Source organism: Amyelois transitella, chromosome 9 (assembly GCF_032362555.1).
Source record: "Amyelois transitella isolate CPQ chromosome 9, ilAmyTran1.1, whole genome shotgun sequence".
NCBI lineage: Eukaryota > Metazoa > Arthropoda > Insecta > Lepidoptera > Pyralidae > Amyelois > Amyelois transitella.
In genome coordinates this window covers 9,120,143-9,141,583 of record NC_083512.1, presented here as the reverse complement: position 1 = coordinate 9,141,583, position 21,441 = coordinate 9,120,143, and the positions used below count along the sequence as shown (strand labels likewise).

The 21,441-nt window shown below is 36.1% G+C and overlaps 1 protein-coding gene across 3 annotated transcripts in view; it reads left to right on the top strand.

The window, feature by feature from the left end:
• LOC106142867 (uncharacterized) overlaps positions 1 to 21,441 on the top strand; it is a 45,560-nt gene that overhangs the window by 22,031 nt on the left and 2,088 nt on the right. Inside the window, exons 1-4 of one of the 3 annotated variants that reach the window (XM_060945721.1) lie at positions 678 to 721; positions 905 to 1,161; positions 12,825 to 12,903; positions 15,532 to 21,391. In XM_060945721.1, coding sequence (XP_060801704.1) covers positions 15,557 to 21,391 — 5,835 coding nt within the window. In that variant the 5' untranslated portion in view covers positions 678 to 721; positions 905 to 1,161; positions 12,825 to 12,903; positions 15,532 to 15,556. Of the gene's footprint in view, positions 1 to 677; positions 786 to 904; positions 1,162 to 12,824; positions 12,904 to 15,531; positions 21,392 to 21,441 lie in introns of those variants that run through there. The other 2 variants (XM_013344795.2, XM_013344796.2) reach the window with 2 other exon arrangements.

Here is a 21,441-nt window from a genome sequence, read left to right as displayed (position 1 = left end):
GACGGACTGAGAATCAAAACAAGTGCGTTACCCCCACGAAGATAATTTATATAGGTAGGTATTTATAATAATTTATCTTCGATGTGTATTCTGATAAAATATATTTAAAGATTCTTATTCGAAGTTGTCTTATTGTAAAATCGTATTTTAAATTAACTCTTTTCGAAAATTGAGGATCTTTATCATTTTGGACATTGTAACCTAAGTAAAGGCTAGCTTCAATATTTTGGCAATGCAAAGTTTGACAACCATTATATTTGCTAGTAACAGCATAATAAGACGACCTTTACGCTTGAGCGAGTGACCATGAGAACTCCTGAAGGTTGCGCATACTTCTCGGATGGCTGCTTGAATCTTTATCAAATCAAATCATGGATTTATCCTGTGAGTTATCAGATGATTCCATATTCCAGTAAAACGTATTAAAAAAAATATGGGCTCAAAAGTGTACGATAGCCGATCACCATCAGCCACAAAATTAATAATGTTTACTCATTCCTCTTTTGCACATTCCACAAAAAACAGCCTAATAATCTTGTGATATTGCTTTAGTGTGTGCCAAGCCAATAGGTCGACCAACCAGTCGACCAGACGCTCTCCCTCCCTCGCTCAGTCCTCCGTACCTCCGTCTACTCTCCCCTCCCTCACTACCTCTAAGCCCCTCCATTGCGCCATCCAGCCAGTCAGCGTTTGGTCGACGGGCTGTTATTACGTTCGTGGAGTTAGTACTCATAAGTCTTTACGTCATATTTCATTTATTGAGTACCTTCAAGTATTTATTTCCAGTGGGTATTCATTTTATTGATGTGTTTTAAATACTCTTAAAATAGCTAATATTTTTAGATTTTTAGATATATTTTAATTTTAAATGATAAAATCTCTATTTTGCTTTGTCTTGTTACAGGTACCTACTTGGAACTGGGTGTGAACCTAGATATGTTCGGTGTGTGAAATTTTATGTAATTCTGTTGATAAAAAACTTATAAAGTGAATTCATAGAAATATATGTGTGTGTGTGTATTCTGGATTTGAATTATACTTAGTGCAAAGAGCAAGTGTAAGTTTCTCCTATTGCTTTCGACTGTAATGCTCAACAAACAAGTGATTTGTGTAATATTTGGATTGTTTCGAATTTGGATTACCAGCAGCCCAATGGCCTTCGTAAGTACTCTTTTTTATATTTTAAAAAACTAAATCATTATAGGTTTAAAAAATGAATATACCTAATTAAACTGTATTTGAGAAACTTGTCTGGTAGTTTAGTTAAGCAGTAACTTTCTTTAGCGTTGAATATGTATTAAATTTGAGATCGAGCCAATACTGCACTTACTTAAATAATTAAAGACAACCAAAACTGATTAAAAATGACAAAATATCCTATATCCGCTAAGGCAAGTCATATTCAAATACTCGCATGGCTTTTCTTTGCATTGTTGACCTTCTGAATCTATTTGCTATATGTTATATTGTTCATTGAGATTGCTGAGCAAGGTTGCAAGCTAATGAGACATGTAGAGTAGATTGCTAATATGCGGGCGCCATTTTTACGGTTAAACTGACTGACGTGCATCTCGAGACGACCTCGCGTGCAAGTTCACTAAATTTAGAACACTTGACATTTTGTATGCTCTCGATTCAATGTTTATTTAAATATTTCCACGGTCCTCGGTTGTCTTGACGCTTCCGTTTAGGATTTAATCTCGTCTCAACATTATATATTTTTTTTTCTTTCGTCTTTAAACATCTTGGATGGCATTATTTTAACGTGTTGTCGTAGTTGCGAGAGCTCGTGAGGTGAGAACATAAGTTGTAAGTGGGTCAAGGCGCGTTCGCGGGCGGTCCGTGTTTCCTACACGCCTTGCTACGCTTCGCCAACGACTGTGTCAGAAGTGCACAACACTACTATATAGGTATGAAAGACTTAAATTAAGTCTCGCTTTTTGGTCAAGCACTATAAAGATGTCAACAGGAAACTTGATTAAAATTTCTTTGACAGCTGTCAAATGGACTAGGTATTTATTTTTCCACTGTTTTCTGTAATTCATTCAGTGATCGATCGAGTGAACGATTGTGACATTATTTATTTGCGAACGTTACTTTTGTTGAGTTTTGCGTTTGAAGCTAAAGTAGAAATTAATTTTCTGTGATATCTATCTATTTCCTGATTTTCGTATATAATACTCGGCGTCAAAGACACTCAATTGATTATCAACAATGAGAACAAGTTACATGAAAAGAAATATCAGTAAATGTATAATTTATTAATATATTTCCGAGAATCTTTAGCTAATCGGTAGGGTGATTACGATTACACAATAAACTACAAGTTAATAGATACTTATAAAGTGGGGCAGTTGTATTATCAGTTCTTTATTTCGGGTCAAGGTATTGTGTACTGATAAAGGAATTGTAAGACACATTCCGTGAACAACAAACCCTTTTTATGGAGATTTCTTGTTGAATGGTGAATTACTAAATAAGGCGTTAGCTATTAGCTATTACACGCCACGTAGCAGCCGTGTATACAACCTTGCAGAAAAGGCCATTTCTAATTTAAAGTTTTGCTAGGGACAGTGAACAACAGTGAAATGAGTTCTTTTCACTATTGGATCGTTGTCAAAAGCGGTCTTCCCTTGAATGGGATCGACAGGGACAAACATTTTAAACCAACTTTAAAACCTTTACTAATGGTTATAGTAATCGAAAATAACGATTTCTAATATTATAGCCAATTGAACTGATGGGCTGGATCGGCAGCCTCCCCTTAGCTTTAGTCCCGACGTTGGAAATAAATTGCGAATATTGTTTGTCCTAAATTTGCATGTAAACAAACAAACGCGTAGATAAGGTCAGTTTGCGCCGGCGGAGTGTGCACCGACCTACATAGATACGGTATCACAATTACTGCTGATAACATCCGACACTTTCTCTATTACACCCGCTCTAATTCGCATCGTCTATCAGCGATCTAAATTCTTCTTCTTAGTCGAACACTCTTGTCAGAGTGGTCGTGGTTGCGCGGACGAGGTAGCGATCTATCTAAATACATAGTTATGTCTTATATGATTCCTTATTATGAAATATGCTTTTCTCCTTTCCATTAATGTGAACAAATTGTCCAGTTTTGTTTTTGGTTATTCTTTATGGGTTCAACACAATGTTTTTATAAATATTTAAACTTTTCCGTACTAAGCGTATCTTCTATCTCCATTTCATTCGCCGTTCTTAAACAAAAAAATATCGTTGAAGGTCGTCTCTTTACTCTAATCCCTATATGGTAAAAGATAAACTAAACGGCGCCAGACTGCGTTAAAATCCGAAATGTTCAGTAGGTATTAGCCATAACGGTACCGGTAGGTACCGTTAGGTATCCAACGTGCGAATTCTTTAGTGTTGTCATCGCGTTTCGATGTGAACAGTAATCAAATATAACATTGACTTTCACATGGCTGGGCTGATGTAACGCCCCTGCTGCGCCCGCGCCGCCGCCATGATTAGGTAAACCTTGCGCGCGCCGCTTTCACCCACTTTCACATCTGTTTCCGCGTTGTAGCGAACAACTCTTGCGAAAATTATTTAATTTTACAGCACTTAAAGATTGCGTTTGAATCGTATGCTTTGGAAAGGAAAAGCTAAAGTTATTTAAGTTTTATAAAGCGATGAAACTTCATCGGTTTAACACGTATTTTATCGACTACTTAGTCCAATGGGTTTGCTTTTATGGTTGAGCTAAATCTTCTTTCGATGTGTGTTGACTTATGGGTCAGTCATTTCTTCTATTATATATAATTTTACGACATGATATTTATCACAATGCAGTGAAAGTTGTTTTCCATGCTAACACTTCGTTATTTTATTTAAAAACCAGTACATTTATTTGCGCTGTATTCTGTTTTTATTTTTCGAGATATATATGTATATTATAATATATATGTATATATACCTATAACAGAAACACATGGGAAGTTATAGAAACAGGAACTAGTTTAGAGGACGAACAAACAAGATCGAATAGAGGACATGACATAAATGTAACCTGCTTAGTTATTTATGCGTCACCGATTATGCAGCGGCGTATAAAATTTTATCTCACCTAAAATAACCTACTTTAATATGTAATGTTTTCATTCGGAACGTTTAACCTTGCAGGCACACTGTTATATGAATTATTATTATGTATGAACTTATTTTTTGCTATAAACTTCATTTATTTACCTATTCGGAAAATATTTAATCTATATCAATGTCAGTTTTAAAATGGTCATCTTTTAGCTTAAGGTATGTAAGTACTACCATTTGGGGTTTCAGGGTCAACAACCCGTGAACGTAGTTTCAAACTTAGTATTTATATAAAGAGAGCACAAGATTCGAAAGATTCCGCTTTCGTTTATTTTTCTTCCTACTGAATAAAAACATGGATTTACCGAAAGAAAAATATTTTTGATTAAATTATTGCCTTTAATACTCTTTCACCATGGATATCATAACAACTTCTTGGAAGGTGTGAATTAATAAAACAAACTCTCGACATTCGACCAAATACCATTCAATGACATAGACCATGTTTTTATAAGCGTATATTTTCTTGGAACAAGTATCGTCTGTTTCGGTTTTCGTCGATTAGCGATCCGGGGCCATGATTCACGTTTTTTTTGTCGACCCTACCACGAACTCGTGACCAGCCTTTCCGAGATAAGATAGGTACTTAGATATTTTAATTTTATCACCCATGTTCGTGGTAATATTTCTAGTATTACTAGTCTGTATGAACGTATTTTGCTGTGAATATCATTTAACAAATTCGATTAAAAATACTTGAAGTAACTCCATAGACTAAGCATCCATACAAACCTAGTGAATTGATATCAGGCACGCTGTTTTTTTATAAGTTAAAGTAACAATCTATTATTTGTTACTACTGACTGGTCCTGCCTACCTCTTAAGGACTGTCATATAAACAAAACTACACATATCATGCATACATACATGTAATAACGTCTTTGTCCATTGTGCCACGTTCAGCTGTATAGATTAAATAATAATCCCGATTTTTTTGCCTTTATATGTATTATCCAAACATATATATAATTAAATTGTAACTGAGCGATGTCTGTACTTGAAGATTGCCAAAAAATGTTATTTTTAGATTATTTTCTTATTTTCTGTCCGTATGTTTGTACTCGCATCACGCGAAATATATTTCGATTTGAATGCGGTTTCTAGATTTGTTAGGTTTAGTCAAATTTACGTAATCAAGTCTGCGGGATAGGCAGAGTCAAATTGTCTGGATCATGTGGTCCTTACATGCAAATATCTCCCCCACTCTCCTCTAAATAAGAGACAAGCCGGGTTCGCTTTTTTCACAGCTAGTAATGATAAGTAACTTCCAATATTGAAAATATTGGAGTGTTAATTCGCAGTGAGTAGTTGTTTTGCGCCGGGTCCAGCCGACTCAGCTTGAGTGCTGCGACATTGGCCCACTGACCCGCGACGCGGTTGCACAACTCTGCCTGCCACCATTGTGCGTGCATGTGCATTCAAGACTAATTTATAATGTTATAAATGTGCCAGTCTGTTCAATTTTCTGTTCAGAATACAGTACAACCAGAGTACCTAACAATAAATTAACTCTGCTTCTATAATACTAACTTATTTTATTAAGTGTTATGTAACAATGTAAATGTTTTTACCTCTCCAAATTTTGCTGATTAATTATTTATTGTATGTTATTGTGCTTAAGTTTATTATTTTGTATTTATGTATGTTTATAAGTAATTGTGTGGTGTACTACCCGCCTGCCACCCTTTTCATTATGTCTCCTGTCTCGGGTCTACTGGAAGAGATTTGTTAACAAATAAGCAGAATCTAAGTACTTTTGTTTATTGTGTTTATCATTCATATATGTTTTCTGTGAACAGGAATTGGTAAATAAATAAATAGAGGTGGCACATAATCAACATACTCATACCTGCAACTGAAACTTATAAGATTTATTTGATGTCATCAGGGCAAAAGAACCTGAGTTAGTTAGTTATAATTTTACTACATTAATTTACAAGTTGCGACCCAGGGCTTCGCTCCCGTTGTAATTTCTGTATAAAAATACTTATTATGTTATTTAAATTTTTATTCTCTATCCCTGTGTTAAATTTAAAAAATCTGTCCAGTAGATACATCCACACATCTTTTTAACATTTTAATAGGTTACAGTTGCTAATCCATCAACACAACAAGCGACTTTAACAAGAATTAATCGTTGTTTGACTTGACAACAAAGTGCACCGCGTAGGTATTACTCTAAGCAATTTCCTGGATCGTTACGCAACTAGATATGAAGGTTATCTAATTGGCCACTGATCGTCAGTCTATCTACTTTATATGTAAACATGCTTGACACGATAAAGCAATAAGTGTTTTACATTGAGAATTCTACGTAAACTGAAGATGTTGTTCATAATGAGAATTTCGTTTCGAAGATGTGATTTTTTTTATTTATATAAGATTATTTCTAACTAGTTTTTGGCCGAGGCTTCGCTCTCATGGTGAATTCCAGAAAAAAGCGGCCTATGTTTGATTTTGGTTGATTTGAAGGAAGACTATAATACTACTAGACTATAGGTTCATTAATAGATTTGACATCCAGAGCTCTGTGCTCCAGGTCAACAGATATTTAATCATTTTGAACAGTTGCTCAGATTCTATCTAATGCGGCCAGTTATTGACCTACTGACACAAAATGTCGACGAAGGAAAACAACATTTGCGTGCCGCTCCGCTCCGCCCTGATCTAAAACATCGAAATTTGTTGAGCGCAGGCTATTAATCGCTTGGGCTATTACAAAACTAATTTCGATGATCCATTAGCTAGTTAGCCGATAAGCTGTGCTTGTAAAGGCCCACACGAAATATTTAAGTAAGTGCGTTTATACCGTAAAATAAATAATAGTTTAAAAAAACTAAAAAACTACGCTTTTATTGCTAATCAAACTAAAAAATAGAAAATAAAAATTAATGACAAAGGAATTCAGTAGTAGCAAGTCGAACAATCAGTTATAGTCAGTTGTAGTAGTAATTACCTCGGATTAAAATTATAACAAAATTAAATTTATAAACAAAACAATTTAAATCAGAGTAAAAAGCGTGGGGTGCCTGATGTAGTAAATATTAAAATCATTCTATTAGCATATATTTATGACAAGAGAGTTATGAAAATGAAGTAAAATGCACCCCACGCTTTTTACTCTGATTTAAATTGTTTTGTTTATAAATTTAATTTTGTTATAATTTTAATCCGAGGTAATTACTACTACAACTGACTATAACTGATTGTTCGACTTGCTACTACTGAATTCCTTTGTCATTAATTTTTATTTTCTATTTTTTAGTTTGATTAGCAATAAAAGCGTAGTTTTTTAGTTTTTTTAAACTATTATTTATTTTCTATTTTTTAGTTCGATTTGCAATAAAACGGGTAGTTTTTTAGTTTTTTTATACAATTATTTTTTGGAAGTTAACACTTCTGGTATAACTATCTTACTAGAAAAGACTTTCGCAACCATGCGCCCATCGCCGGAGGTTTTCACAACTAACTTTCTTAAAGTTATATGTGGCCTGATTGGATTAAATCTCATAATATTCTCATCATCATGATTCTTTTTAAGGCGATGGGCTTGCAACCTGTCACTATTTGAATCTCAATTCTATCTTAAAGCCAAATAGTTGAACGTGGCCTATCAGTCTTTACAAGACTGTTGGCTCTGTCTACCCCGCAAGGGATATAGACGTGATTATATGTATGTATGATGATTGTTAAACCCAGTTGAAAAGAATTTTATAGTGATAAATCACTGTTAATAATATTTTTGACTATCCAGCAAACGTAATAATTTTCGATTGTGGCCTTGCCAGGAATCAAACCACAAGATTAAGAGGCAGATTGATACAGGAACAAAAATATTTCAAACATACCTCCACTGCCTTTACAACCAGGAACGCAACAAAGTTTATCTGAAGACATCGTGGCACTTTTGTTGTAAAATCTGTCTTTCACAAAAACAAACACAAACTTGGGACTCCTATCTCAAATAATAAGGTACTTTTTACAGGAGTCCTATCTCAAAATATCTGCACAACACAGTAAACACAGTCAGAGTCCAATCTCAGATGATAAAATCACACGAATATCCGAAAGAACAAAGCTCGACTCAACGGAAGATTCCAAACTCCAAATAACGACAAGTTATCAGCACAAAACAAAGTGCAAATAGGTAAATACACAGGCACCGGTAAAAAACAACAGAAAGAAAGTTTAGAGGTGTTCGAATCGAATTCAATCAAAACTTACTGCAAAACTTATTTGACATAAAAAACTGTCACTCATTTTCCAAGTATTACAGTGTTGCTACTATAAATAGGCAAAAGATACCTAATGTTAATTCAAGAATTGCATTAATATGTTAAATACGTATTAAATATCGCAAATTTCTGTAGGTAGTAACTTTATTCTTGTATTTTTGTAAATTTAGTTGTTCAATTTTCATTTATTACTTTTGTTTTATTACTTATATATTTTTTATCGTTTTAAAATATTCTACTAATTCTACTATGGTTTCTAATGGTAATTCTAAATGGAGCAATGCGATGAAATAAAGAAGCCTCAGGTTAATAGTAACATTATATGGAAATATATTACATCTCTTTTTGACTCATTATACGTCAGAACTTCTTGGTTTCTTGTATGGAGATTACTGGCACTGGTGCTATCTCTGTCTCTCTTACTCTCATACGAAGGATCTAAAAATGAATTTATTAATCCTGGCAGTTTTAATAAGGATAATGAGAAACTCTTATCAAACTATTGCATTGTCATCGGTCCTTGATACGTGTGCAAAGTTCCAAGTTGATCAGACGTTTAGAAATCAGTGAAAATTAAGCTCAAAGATTCCGTTACATACATACATACATACATACATACATACATACATACAACCCAAGCTAATAAAAGCGTAGTAAAAATGTTTATTTATAATATCTTTCTTGCTATCAAATGAATCATTGCCTAACTAGTTTGCCCAAAAAATCATCAAATACACGATGATTATAAAGTTTGAGACGAATTTATTTTAAATTAAACAATAGGACAATATCTGTTTTCTGATGTATATGTTGGATATATTCCAAATCGTCGAATTCTACTGTAACAATCTCAAAATAGATCGCATTATGATGCACATAGACTTAATGACGACATAGATACACCATTTTATAATTATTACCTGCCTTAGTATATGGGTCAAATCCTCTCTTACGTGTAAAGTATCACTTACATTTTAAATATATTTTTCATTTAACTTAAAAATTACCACTTATGCTTTCTTTACTCTTTAGTTGTTGTGAAACTAGAAACCAAATACTGAAAATGCAATAAATAAGACTAACATTTGAAATGTGAACGTGTAATAAACGTTAAATATTATTTTTATTAGAGAAATAAGTCTCAGTTACCACAGAAAGTAAAAGAAATTATTAAGTTAAGTGGCCGATGTAAATAATATTTGTATCATGGCTAACTTAGATAAATTTAAGGTGATCTGACTATTGTTACTATTACTATACTCATGTAACTATTAAAGCTTCAAATCAAAATACGTTAGAAACAAGAAACAAATACAGGAAGTATTTCATGTTAGTCGGTCGTCGGCCATAAACAATGCGGATCTAATTATAGAGGGCGCTAGTGCGGCGGGTGGAAAATATAGCACACGAAATATAGGTCACAGGCGCGCCCGCGCATCCACGGATATCACATATTCCCATGTGGCTGAATGAGCTCCAATGTTTATTTTGGAAACTGTGCTACAGTTACGATACTAAAATTGACTCCGATGTGTCCTTACATTGGAAGAAATGTTTCTCTTCTCGTTATTAGGGTTTGCAAGTTGGGAATCTGATGAAGTATATCTATTTGAATCCTTGATAATTTCGCGGAATTCTTGGCGATATGTCCGGTCAAGAGTACCCTATATCGACGAGCTTGCATGAAGAGAGTTATGACATAAACGAAAGAAGTATGCAGGAATCATGGCAAGTGGAAATATGTAGTCTCTGTCTGCCCCTCGAAAAAACGCAAATAATATATACGCAATCAACGAATTCCAAACCATACACCGTTACTCCACTGATTTTAGTACAACATTTTCAGAGCTGAATCGAAATCCATTTTTATTTAGTTTAGGGGCGCAATTTATTACCTGAGTAAATATCCAATATAAATTGATTAAACTGCGACCCATAAGTACATATTTGCTTAGTGTTATCAATTAAATTTTCTCCCCATAGGTATAATTTATATGAACACTTCCCGTGTCGCCAGGGGGAGAGACGACACAATTTCGTCCCCTCTTCATCCCCTATAAGCTTTGTAAAATTGAGGGGCAGTGGAAATGTGCTTACTATACGTATATTTTGAGATATCACCATAAGCGGTAATCGGCTGCGAAATTGTTTGCTATAGTCTGGAGCTTTTAAAAAGTTATATCGGTTAAAGATGATTAAGCAATGACTTAATCATCATCTGATCATCTGATGCAAAAATAATTGGTCTAGGTCTACTGTTAACAGGGTCTCCGAGATCAGGCTGGTGTTTCTTGGAGCAATTGATCTGACTTGCTCACTTATTGAAGTTAGTACCGGAACTGTGACTAAAGTTAGGAAGATTAAAAAGCAATGGGCCATTCGACTCAAAATTCCATCAATTACATAACTTATAATAAATTAATTCAGGTTTGATATTTCTTATTGCCCGATATAAAATGATACAAGATTTCGTGTTTCGTTGCATTTGGTACGTTTCTTAGAAGTCTAAATAATAATTCTTCTTTATAGTATTTAGTACCTACTTTGTTCAGTTGTCTTTTTATAGGCGTTTTCAATAAAATTTCCTCGACTTTGTTTTGACATTTTTGCAGCCCAGCTTACCCCAATATTTTTGTTTTCTATAGTAAAAATCCATTCCATAATACTAAGCAGTTGGGTTTATAACGTCTTAAAATATTAGAAGCAATGTATTTACTCACGTCAAATTCATAAATAGAATAGAAACAAAAATACCGTGGAGTCGCATTTCACAAGGAGACAGAAAGTAGGTATAGACTGCGGACATTACAATTCACCTTGTTTCGCGCCCGGGAGGTCAACGACCCGGCTCAGCTGACGTCGCGGTGTGTGTAAATAGTTGTACCTACGTACACACACGTACAAGTGAAGCGTTGTTTAGTGTTAGGCAGTGTGGGAGTAGGTGCCATAATGAAAAATCTATTTTCCTTAGAGTAAGAAATAATATTACTTGTTTCTTGGTTAGGTTATTAATTAGTGTGTTATTTAATTATTATAGTAAGTAAATTAGTTAGTATGTCGATAGGTATTTTTATTTAAGCTCGAAAATGTTTCCTACAAAGCTAATACAAACCCAACCTGACCCATTTTAGATGCTTAATTACTTAATTTGGCTGGACTCGCCGCGCCAGCTTATAATATAAATTACTTATAATTTTCTAGGAATTATTTACATAATTATGTTTATGTAATGACTAATGCATACTGTAATCACCGCAGCTACTAACCTTTTCGATAGATAAAATAATATCTATTCAAAGCAGTTAAGATGCAAATTATTCTTCGATTGAAATATTATAAGTGAAAAGTCTCTCATCTTTCTTTACGTTTCTTTCGCGTTAACTCTCGTTAAACTTTCGTTTTTTAAATTTTAGCTGGAATCCTGAGATGGGAAAATATTCTCACTCTCAAAGGTCAATCTTTTCATTTAATGTCTAATGGTAAATTATCTAATTACATAGGCACACAAGAGATAGTTTTAAAATATAGTACCTGTACATTTTAAAGTAGGTGACTAACTATTTTGAATAGAAAAAAATAGGTACCCGTAACAGCCTTTATGCCATATTTTCGTTGTTTTTATCCCGAGGGATGTTCTCACACTAGGAACACCTATTAATGACGTAGAAGTTTAATTTTCACAGTATTACAAATACGTTAGGACCACATATCGGCCGTTTTCGGTCGTTTATGAGAATTCAAAACGTAGATGCCATTTTTTCTGTGATTTATTCAAAGCAATCCATTTGTAAGTCAATTCCCATTATTATGTTGAATCGGTTGTCAACAGATGTCGATTTGGGTCAATGTCCAGTCCAGCACATGAAGGCATCATCAACCTATCTGTCCACAGATTGTTTGTTAACTATGTTCTTATCAAGAACAAACATAATATGTAATAGACTTGTAGTGCTTTTGTTTATGTTATCAATCGATCCTTCTCATTTTAGTGTATAAAGATTCTAAGTTAAATTGAAGTCAAATGATGGATCGCATAATTAAACAGCTACGGCTTTTTTATCAATCAACCTTTTTGTCTCAAGTTTATTTCGCAACATTTGGATTTTGAACAATCTTGGATGGTCAATAAAATGATAAATCCTTACCGATTATTATCATTTCGAACCAAATAAACCATTATAAAACTTACCTGTACGATACAATTGTGAACATAACAGATGTCGGAACAATTTTCACGATTGTCGTAAGGTCGTTTTGTTTTGGAGACTCGTTGCAGAAATTAAACCTCGTTTTTATTACATTTCTTTGAATAAATTTTCCTTCTCATCCTCGCAAATAGGTCCGAATTTACCTCGTTCGTTCGTTACCTGTTGTAGGTACCTGTCTCACTTACATTAACGTTTACTTGTAGTAGGTAGTAACAGTAGACATTTAGACAATATTCTTACAAGTTTCTTTTTTTAATTTCAGGCCGTGCAGAGACAAAAACCGGAGTCATGAACGGGAACAAGGAGTGCCATTCGCATCAAGCCGGATAACTGAATCAAACGTAAGTGTAGACAATTTTTTGATGTTCTTTTTTATTATTATCATCATCAATATTTGAACTGATTGACTGTCTCATGGACAAAACGTACAGGCGGAACTACTGGGTGTAGATAGTTTGAAATTTGGGATGTTTCTCGGGCAGTGTAGGCAAGCACTAGCTAAAAGAGGAATTTCCATAGGAACAGGAAATAACGTTTTACGTTACGTCAAGTCAATGGTTTTACTTAACAATTTTGTAGTACCCATGCATATTATTTTTTTATCGTTAAATCTTATCAACTTTACGGAGAATTCTGGTGAGTCTGCATATTATGACTATTAAGTCAAAACTAGATTACAGTTTTCATTGTTGGGTAGACGACGTCATCAAGTAAAACTAAAAAAACTTACATGTTCAACATGAAGCCTAGCTGACTAGTTTTTGAAGTACATTTTATGACTTAGGTAATACATTAAAGGTATAAGGTAAATCCCGTAGGATAAAACTTATTTTATAATGTCACAGATAAATTTTGTGCTCCCAAAAGTCTATAGATACTTACGTGATTAATAATATTGTTCAACAATCCGTTTGTAAAGGATTTACAGCTTAATACGAGTAACGGAAAACGTACAAGTGCACGTGTAATTTGCGCGCGCCGCGCACCGGTGCAGCTATGCAGTTTCACACTAAACACGCATAACTTAGAATTGTTAGTTACATTGACGCGAACATTGTGATCGATAAGGTATTCGTGAAATACATATAGGTACATTATTGTATTATAAATGGTATAGGAGGAAGTATGTCGAGTTGCAGTTATTCAGCTTGTGGTGGGCGGTATGTTTAAGCAGACAATTAAATGACTTCTTACTTGTATTTATACATCAAAAGAATTTTGAAAAGAAATGCGCGTACTAACTTCGTTTCCAATTATTTACTTACTATAATGCCACTTAAATGCTTACTATTAGGTAAGTCGTGTTTATTATCTTTCCACGAGGCACGCGTAACAAACGGAAGTGGTAATCGCATAGCGAATCTGATTACCAATTATTTGGACACTTGCCGTGTACGTTGGCTCCTGGCCAAGACAGAGCCAACAGCTTGGACAAATGCGTATTGTTTTGCAAACACACACGCTGTGTTCATTTATCTGGCGAGCATTTAGTTTTCGACTGTTTGTTATTTGTGTGTAGTTTTCGTATGCGCTGTGGTTTCACAATGATTTGTTAATTTAATTTGAATGTTAAGTTCTCAATGGACTTGTTTTATACATTTCTAGTTTTGGTTAAAATATTTTTGGTTCATTAGTTAATTGATTGAATTTTATTATTACCTGAAGGATGGTATCAATGAAGGTCAAATCGACTTTAATTTCGTTACAAAACTAGAAAGGCACGCAATATTTTCTTATGAATTTATCCCATTCATAAGCTCCATATGCGATACGAAATGTATCAAATGATAGTCGTATACAAACTTGAGTAAACAAGGGCACATTGCACTATAACCGTGTACGAATGGCGTCTGATCGATAGCGGGCGTCGTTGCTGCGGAGACAGTTACCGGGAGATGCTCTGTCACCTCACCTGCCTCAGACTTACAGGCATAAGTAGACATACGAGTAAGACATGTAGAGGGACAATTACATATACCACCTTCGATACGTTTATTATGCGAAACGTAAGCACAACAAAAAATTGCATCTGTATTAGGTATTTCTTTCCTACTTTTTGTCTTCAACGTGATTGAAGCCTAATCAACAAGATCTAAGGATTTTCACATGAGTTTAACTGATCTTGCTTGGGTTCATTAAGCATTTTTTGGCGTAGCCTAACATGTACGGGTAAATTAGTGATTTCTCCTTGGAATTTCGAAAATCCTCTCTTAGTTAACTCTACAAGAAACCTCAGTATGTGCTCTGAATTGCTGTAACACGAAAACCTTACTTCGGTCCATTATAATATTTTAGTCTGTGGCTTGACACCTTCTCGTAGATAGCTAACACAGAATTCAGAAATAAAATAGGTACTAGGTATATTTATTTATAAATAGATGCTGATATAGTAGGGACTGTATGTACGTCGAAGGAGATCACAAAACACAGAGATAAGGGTTCTAACGGGACGAGACTATTGGAAATGTAAATCGGAATCTTTGTTTGTGTGATTTATTATGATATCTAGGATAATTAGTTAGGTACTTACCTGCATAACTAAAGTAGGTATAGGTATCTTTCATTACGCTGTACCGAAATTAGCTACGTGTTTGAAAATCAACCTACGGTAAAATTCTATAGAAATCCGTTCATTAGCACTTAAAATCAGTCCGTTTTATGAACCAGTGAGTTGAAGGTCACCAATACTTTAGCGAAATTAGTAATAATTCTCACACGGAAATTCTTTGTGCGCGTTCCTATTGTGACACCCGGGGCGAACGCTCGGCGGCGGCGCGTGGTCCGCCGAGCGAAGTACGCTCAAGGGCATGCCGCGGTCGATGACCTCATGACTACACCACGCATTTTCAAGTCGCCGACTTTGCTTAATACAAAATTGAAATTTATTACTTTACTGCTTGATTGATGAGACCCACCTACGCGCAGTCCTCGAGTTTAAGTTTTAATAATATGCTTTCTATTTGTTTCAGGTGTTCAGTGGACGGAGCACATATTATGGATGTCAGTTTAGTTAACAATGTACTGGAAGGGACGCGACAGTATTTTATGGGAGTACCGAGGCAGGCGCAGGCCGAGAGCTCTGGTCAATCCGCGTGGTCAACAAATACCCCATTGCCCGAAGAAGGTGCGCCGGCACAATCTGGAGCACCTGCGCCCTCATCACGCCCCCCTTCAGCTGCAGCAGCCCCACCAACAACTTCGACCACGATGTCCGCCGCAGTACCGCCCCGGCCTCCGTCTGAGCCGCTCGAGCCCGAGCCGCATATCATCCACAAAGCGACAGTAATGCGTGAGGCGGCTGAGAAACGACGGGAGATGCCTGAAGTCGAAGACGAGGAGGAAACAAATGATGCGCTTTCACCACCCTCGCATATTATTCGCAAGCCTCAAAGACCGGTACAATCACCGGCGCCAGCGCCAGCTGCAAATTGTCCATCACCATCTCGACCTCCTTCAGCTGCACTTCCGCCACCTCCTCCACAAGAACCTCAGATAGAAGCACCGGCGCAATACCGGCAAGCGGTTCATCGTGTACCAACTCCTACGACGAGACCTCCAGATCAATTTGCGCCTGGGCGTCCACCAGATCCTTATACATCATCTAGGCCACCCGAGCAGTATCCCCGTTATCATTACGAATCGAATGTTGCCGATGGGGGTAGAAATTCACATGGACCTCCAGTAGCTTCGCCTCAACCATCGGGCGTGGCACGACAAAGTCCACAAACTTATGCGAGGATATCTAGTTCGATGCCACATCACACCACTTCTCGATTACGGGAGGCCGCCGCCCACAGCCCGCCTGCGCAGAGATACATGATGCCAGCCGTTCAGCCGCCGCCTCCACACAACGACCGTGTGCCACCAATACATCATCCCCAATCATTGCATCCACCACAGAGACATGACGTCCGATCGGCAGCTGTTTATTCTTCTTTGCAACAGCGAAGGGATCCATCTCCATATGGTAGAGCATCAACACATTACGATATGCATCCAGCGGTCCCACCTCGGAAATATGATCCACAACAGGCATATCCTGGTTATCGACCCGCTCCAACACCACCTCAGCCTATACCTACACATCGTATTGAAACGCATCACCCAGTTCAATACAAACAAACTGTGATGGAATCCATGAGTCCACATTATGCCGTGAGAGCGTCTGACCGCACAGCGGTACCACCGCAACCACATGCGCATGATGCCACGCGTTTACCAGCGCGACTTGAGTACCAAACCAGCAGTAGAAACATTGATTCCAGAGGTGCATATTCTTACCCTACGGCTTCAACGTCAACTGCTAGATATGCTTCAAATACTTCCGTCCCCGAAGTGCAAAATACTCTATTGCAGTCCAAAAGCGGATACCGTCCAGCAGCCGCGCCTAAATCTAGTTACGAATATCCAACATCAACCCCCGTCCAAACATCACCAGCGCGATCGACAGTCAAACCTGGTTACCCTAATCAGCAAGCTCGAATGACTGTTTCTGTTACATCTTTAGTAAATCAAATGAATCAAACTAAACATAAATTGCCTCATCCAGCAACGACACAAACACAACCGCTAAATCAAATAAAGCAAAAACGGGAGTCACCGTTGGATCTTTCAGTGAAAACCGTTAAAAATTCAGCAGACTCATCGACGACTCACGACGATGTTATTGATTCACTGACAGCAGAAAACAAAACATTATCTTTACAACCAAGACCTTCTTCAAGTCAAAGGTCGAATCCTTCTAATACTGGTTATGTGGCATCTCATAAAGTAGATTTTGCTCCAAACTTTAACCAATACCGAGATAGAGGTAACAGTCAAAACTTTAGTACTCCAGTTCAAGCAAGCCACCATAGTCATCATACGCCAGTACGGTATAACGGTGCTTACGAAACAAGGCGTCCGTTACCAGAATCATTTACTGTAGAATCTCAAAACCCAATATACATAGACCAGAATAAGTACAGTACTGCAAGAGGACGAAACGAACATGTTCCTAGAATAGATCTTACAAGACCGATTAGTGATCAACGCCGTCCCGAAAATAGGATACGAGATGATAGACACTTTATAATAGAAGAAAGAAAACGGCCTATGGGACAGCCTGTTAGTAACATTCCTGAGAAGATAGTCCGATACGAAACATGGACATCAGACAGCCGGATAGATCGCATTAGTCAGTCAACAAAAGAACAGCAAGAGTTAATGAGCAGACCGGTATACAGTTATAGTAGCCATAAGCAATTTGAGGCTTATCAAAATGAACAAAAGAGGCCTGTAGCCTCTAATATATATAGAGAACATTATCCCCATGTTAGTCATAGATATCCTAGTAATTCGTATGTCCCTGAAATTCCACGTAGAGAACCAAGTGAACATGTACACCACCAACATTATTATGATAAAAACCAATCAACTAGTACTCGTCATCACGTTATACAAAAGCTTCCAAGTCATAGAGACGTTCATCCACACCATTTAGAAGTTCATAATGGTATTCCTGCAGACAAGAATGTGTTGAGCATACTAAGAAATAGTTTAGAAACAAAACAAACAGGATATGTAGATCCAAGCAGACCAGCAAAACATATCCCAGATCTCATTGTTATAGATGATGTTGATGATTCTGTGATAGAAATAACTGATCTTACAAAGGATAATGACAATGAAATTACTAGCAAAGATATTTCAAAACATATTCGTAGTCAAAATAATCATAATTCGTCATTAAGTAATCATATTAAAATGCCTCGAGCCGTAGACTCTTTACAAAGAGATACAGATTATCAAAGATTTGATAATAGTGACCAAAAAAGTAAGTCTCCCGAATATGATGTGGCTTCAAGGATAAGAACTAAAGCAGAACTAAAGGTTATGCCGCCATCGCAGGATTCAAATGCGAAAACTGAAGGAACTCAAGATATGTCATCAGGACATAAATTGCTACCCAAATCTCAAAAGCAACATCTATTTAATCAAATAAGAGAAGATAATCTGCGTCTCGAATCAGTAATAAAATGTGAAACTTCGGAAAATGTAATTCCCGAAGTAAAGACAGAACCAATGAATATCGATGAAATTGAAAAAGATGCGGAAATATCCATCAAAACTGAAAAAATACTCGAATCATTAGAACCGGAAAATGTGAATACATGTACTGATGATGTATTTGAAGATGACTTAGATTGGGCAAGTGCTTGTGATAGTTTTGTTGAACAACTGAAGACAGGGTGTCATAAGAAGAAGACTGGTAGAAAACGTATAGATACGATAGAACGTGAGATTGAAAATAAAACTGATAAAGAACAATTAAAAATGGAAACAGGTCAGACTGAGCTTGTAGGAGAAAAACACACTCAACACCTGTCGGAAAAATCCGACATTATTAAGCCGCTAGTGGAAAATGTAACTGTAGTGCCCGAAGCGAAAAATAATAGTGTTGATAATTTTGAACTACCTGCTATAGAAATAAAAAAAGAACCTTTAGATGAAGATGAAATAAAAATGTCTGAGCCATCATCATCAATTTCACAATCGAATAAGATTGTAATTAGTGAAAAAGAAGAAACCAAAACCGAAAACAGTAAAAAAGATAAGAAAAATTTTAAAGAAAATGACAAGACTTCAAAAAATAAAAATAAATCTACACCTAAAAAGTCTGAAAAGCGCGAAAGTTTTGACTCACCACCACTTTCAATAATTAAACAAGAAACTATAGAAAAAGAACCTATTAAAACAATAATAAAAGAAGAATCAGAATCGACAGACGATGATGAGCCTCTTATCAAAAGTAAGTTACTTAAAGAAAAGGAATTGAAATTGAAAGAACAAACCAATAAAGACGAACTGAAGAATAAAGAAAAAGAGGCGAAGAATAGAGAAAAAGAACCGAAGATTAAAGACAAGGGACCGAAGAACAAGGAGAAAGATCAGAAAAATAAAGAAAAAGATCAGAAGATTAAACAAAAAGAACTTAAGATTAAAGATAAGGTCCCAAAATATAAAGAAAATGAACGAAAATTAAAAGAAAAAGAGCTTAACTATAAGTTATTAAAGGACTTATCAGAGAAATCAGCGTATGTAAAGTTAGAGTGCTGTGATGTTGATGTAAATAAAAATAATAGAAAATCTATCGAATCAATAACAAAGGAAAAAGAAGAAAAGATGAGTAAATGCAAATTTGGTAAACAAAGTTTGCGTGTAAAAGGTAAATCTTTGTCCGCTGAAAAGAATGATAAACATAACATAGACTCGAGTTCAGACAGTGATGATGACCTTAGCGTTGCAACACGCTTACGTGTTCGAAAATCCGTCAAAAGTGAAGATAGCAAAGAAAAGCCCGCGACTAAAACACCAGTTAAACCATCACAAGGTAAAAAGCAAGATTCAAGTAGTACAAGCAACTATTCAACCCCCGTTCGTAAACCAGGTTTTGGCGATGGTTCTGATTTTCATCCAGGTTGGGAAGAAGAATTATATAGATATAAACGGTCACTACGGATGCCCACTAGACTCATCGCCATTCCGCGAGGACGTTCCGGCGGACCATATGCAAGAGGATCAGCTGCAATGTTTTCTCGTGGTGCAACATCTCTTCCAGATCTTGACCCTCCTCCACTTTCGCCTGCACCTTCATCTGCCCCATCAGCAGCTACAGACGATTTATATTCTAGACGTCCTGACAAAATGACTATGGATAGTGATTTAGATTCTAATTCTAGCTGCTCTGTTCCTAATAGGTTACAATATGATTCAGAAGCTTCCACGTCTACGGTATTTTCTTCATCACTTGTGAAGAAAAAGAGCAGCTCGATTGTTGATGTTTTAATACAGAAATGTGGCAGAAAGGAAGAATCGAAAAAGAAATCCAAAGATAAAGAAAAGGATGAAAGATCACCGAAAATAATACCTAAATGCTCTAATACAACAGAATTACTGCCAACGCCCAGTTTAGGACTGGTGAAAAATGGAAACAAAGAAACTTTGAGTACAAAGAAAGAAAAGATTATGGAGGAAATTTATTACTTAGGAGCCTTCCGAAAAGAAACAGTTGCAGCATTTAGAAATGCCTTTATTAAAAATACAGATGGTCTAATAGGCGCCACGGAAGAATTTTCCCCAGTTGTTTTGAAAACAAGAACTAGGACAGAAAGTAGAGTGTTGAAGCACAGAGCAACAATTAAAGAAGTTTTCGGTGACGAAAGACCTGCGTCAGCACCACCCTCATCTTGCAGGGAAAGTGATTCACAAGATATAGAACTACCAATACCAAAAATAGAAAAGGAACCCGAAGAGTCGGTATCCAAACCAAAATTCAAACCAAAAAAGATCATGAAAGATAAAATGAAACGAAGTTCTAGTACAATTAGAGATGGCCTGAGAAGTACTAAGTCTTTAAAAAGAAACGATGCAAAAGGTCGCCTCCTTAGACTCAAAAAAAGAAACAGTCTCATGAAATCACTACCAAGTAAACGAATGAAAGAATTGGCAATGAATAAGCATAAAAAGGAAAGCAACACTTCCAACGAAGATAAAGATAAGGAAAAAGAAGATATACCACCAGAAGCTACGGAAGGAAATAATAAAAGACGTCTAAAACGTTTATTTGGAAGAAGGAAATTTAGCTCTGGTTTCGATTATATACGGAAAAAGAAAAAGATTATTCGAAAAGAGGACAGTAACACCAATACACAAAATAAAATTCGTCGCCAAGCACCTAAACCAAGTCCTGAATCAGAGCATGATATTCACAAAGAAATCAAAAGCTGGTTTATCAACAAAAGCATCGGAGAAACTCATCTTCATCGGGCTGCAAGACTTGGATATACGGTGAGTATTCTGTATCTATCTTGAATATGAATTAAATTTGTTTGTCGGAG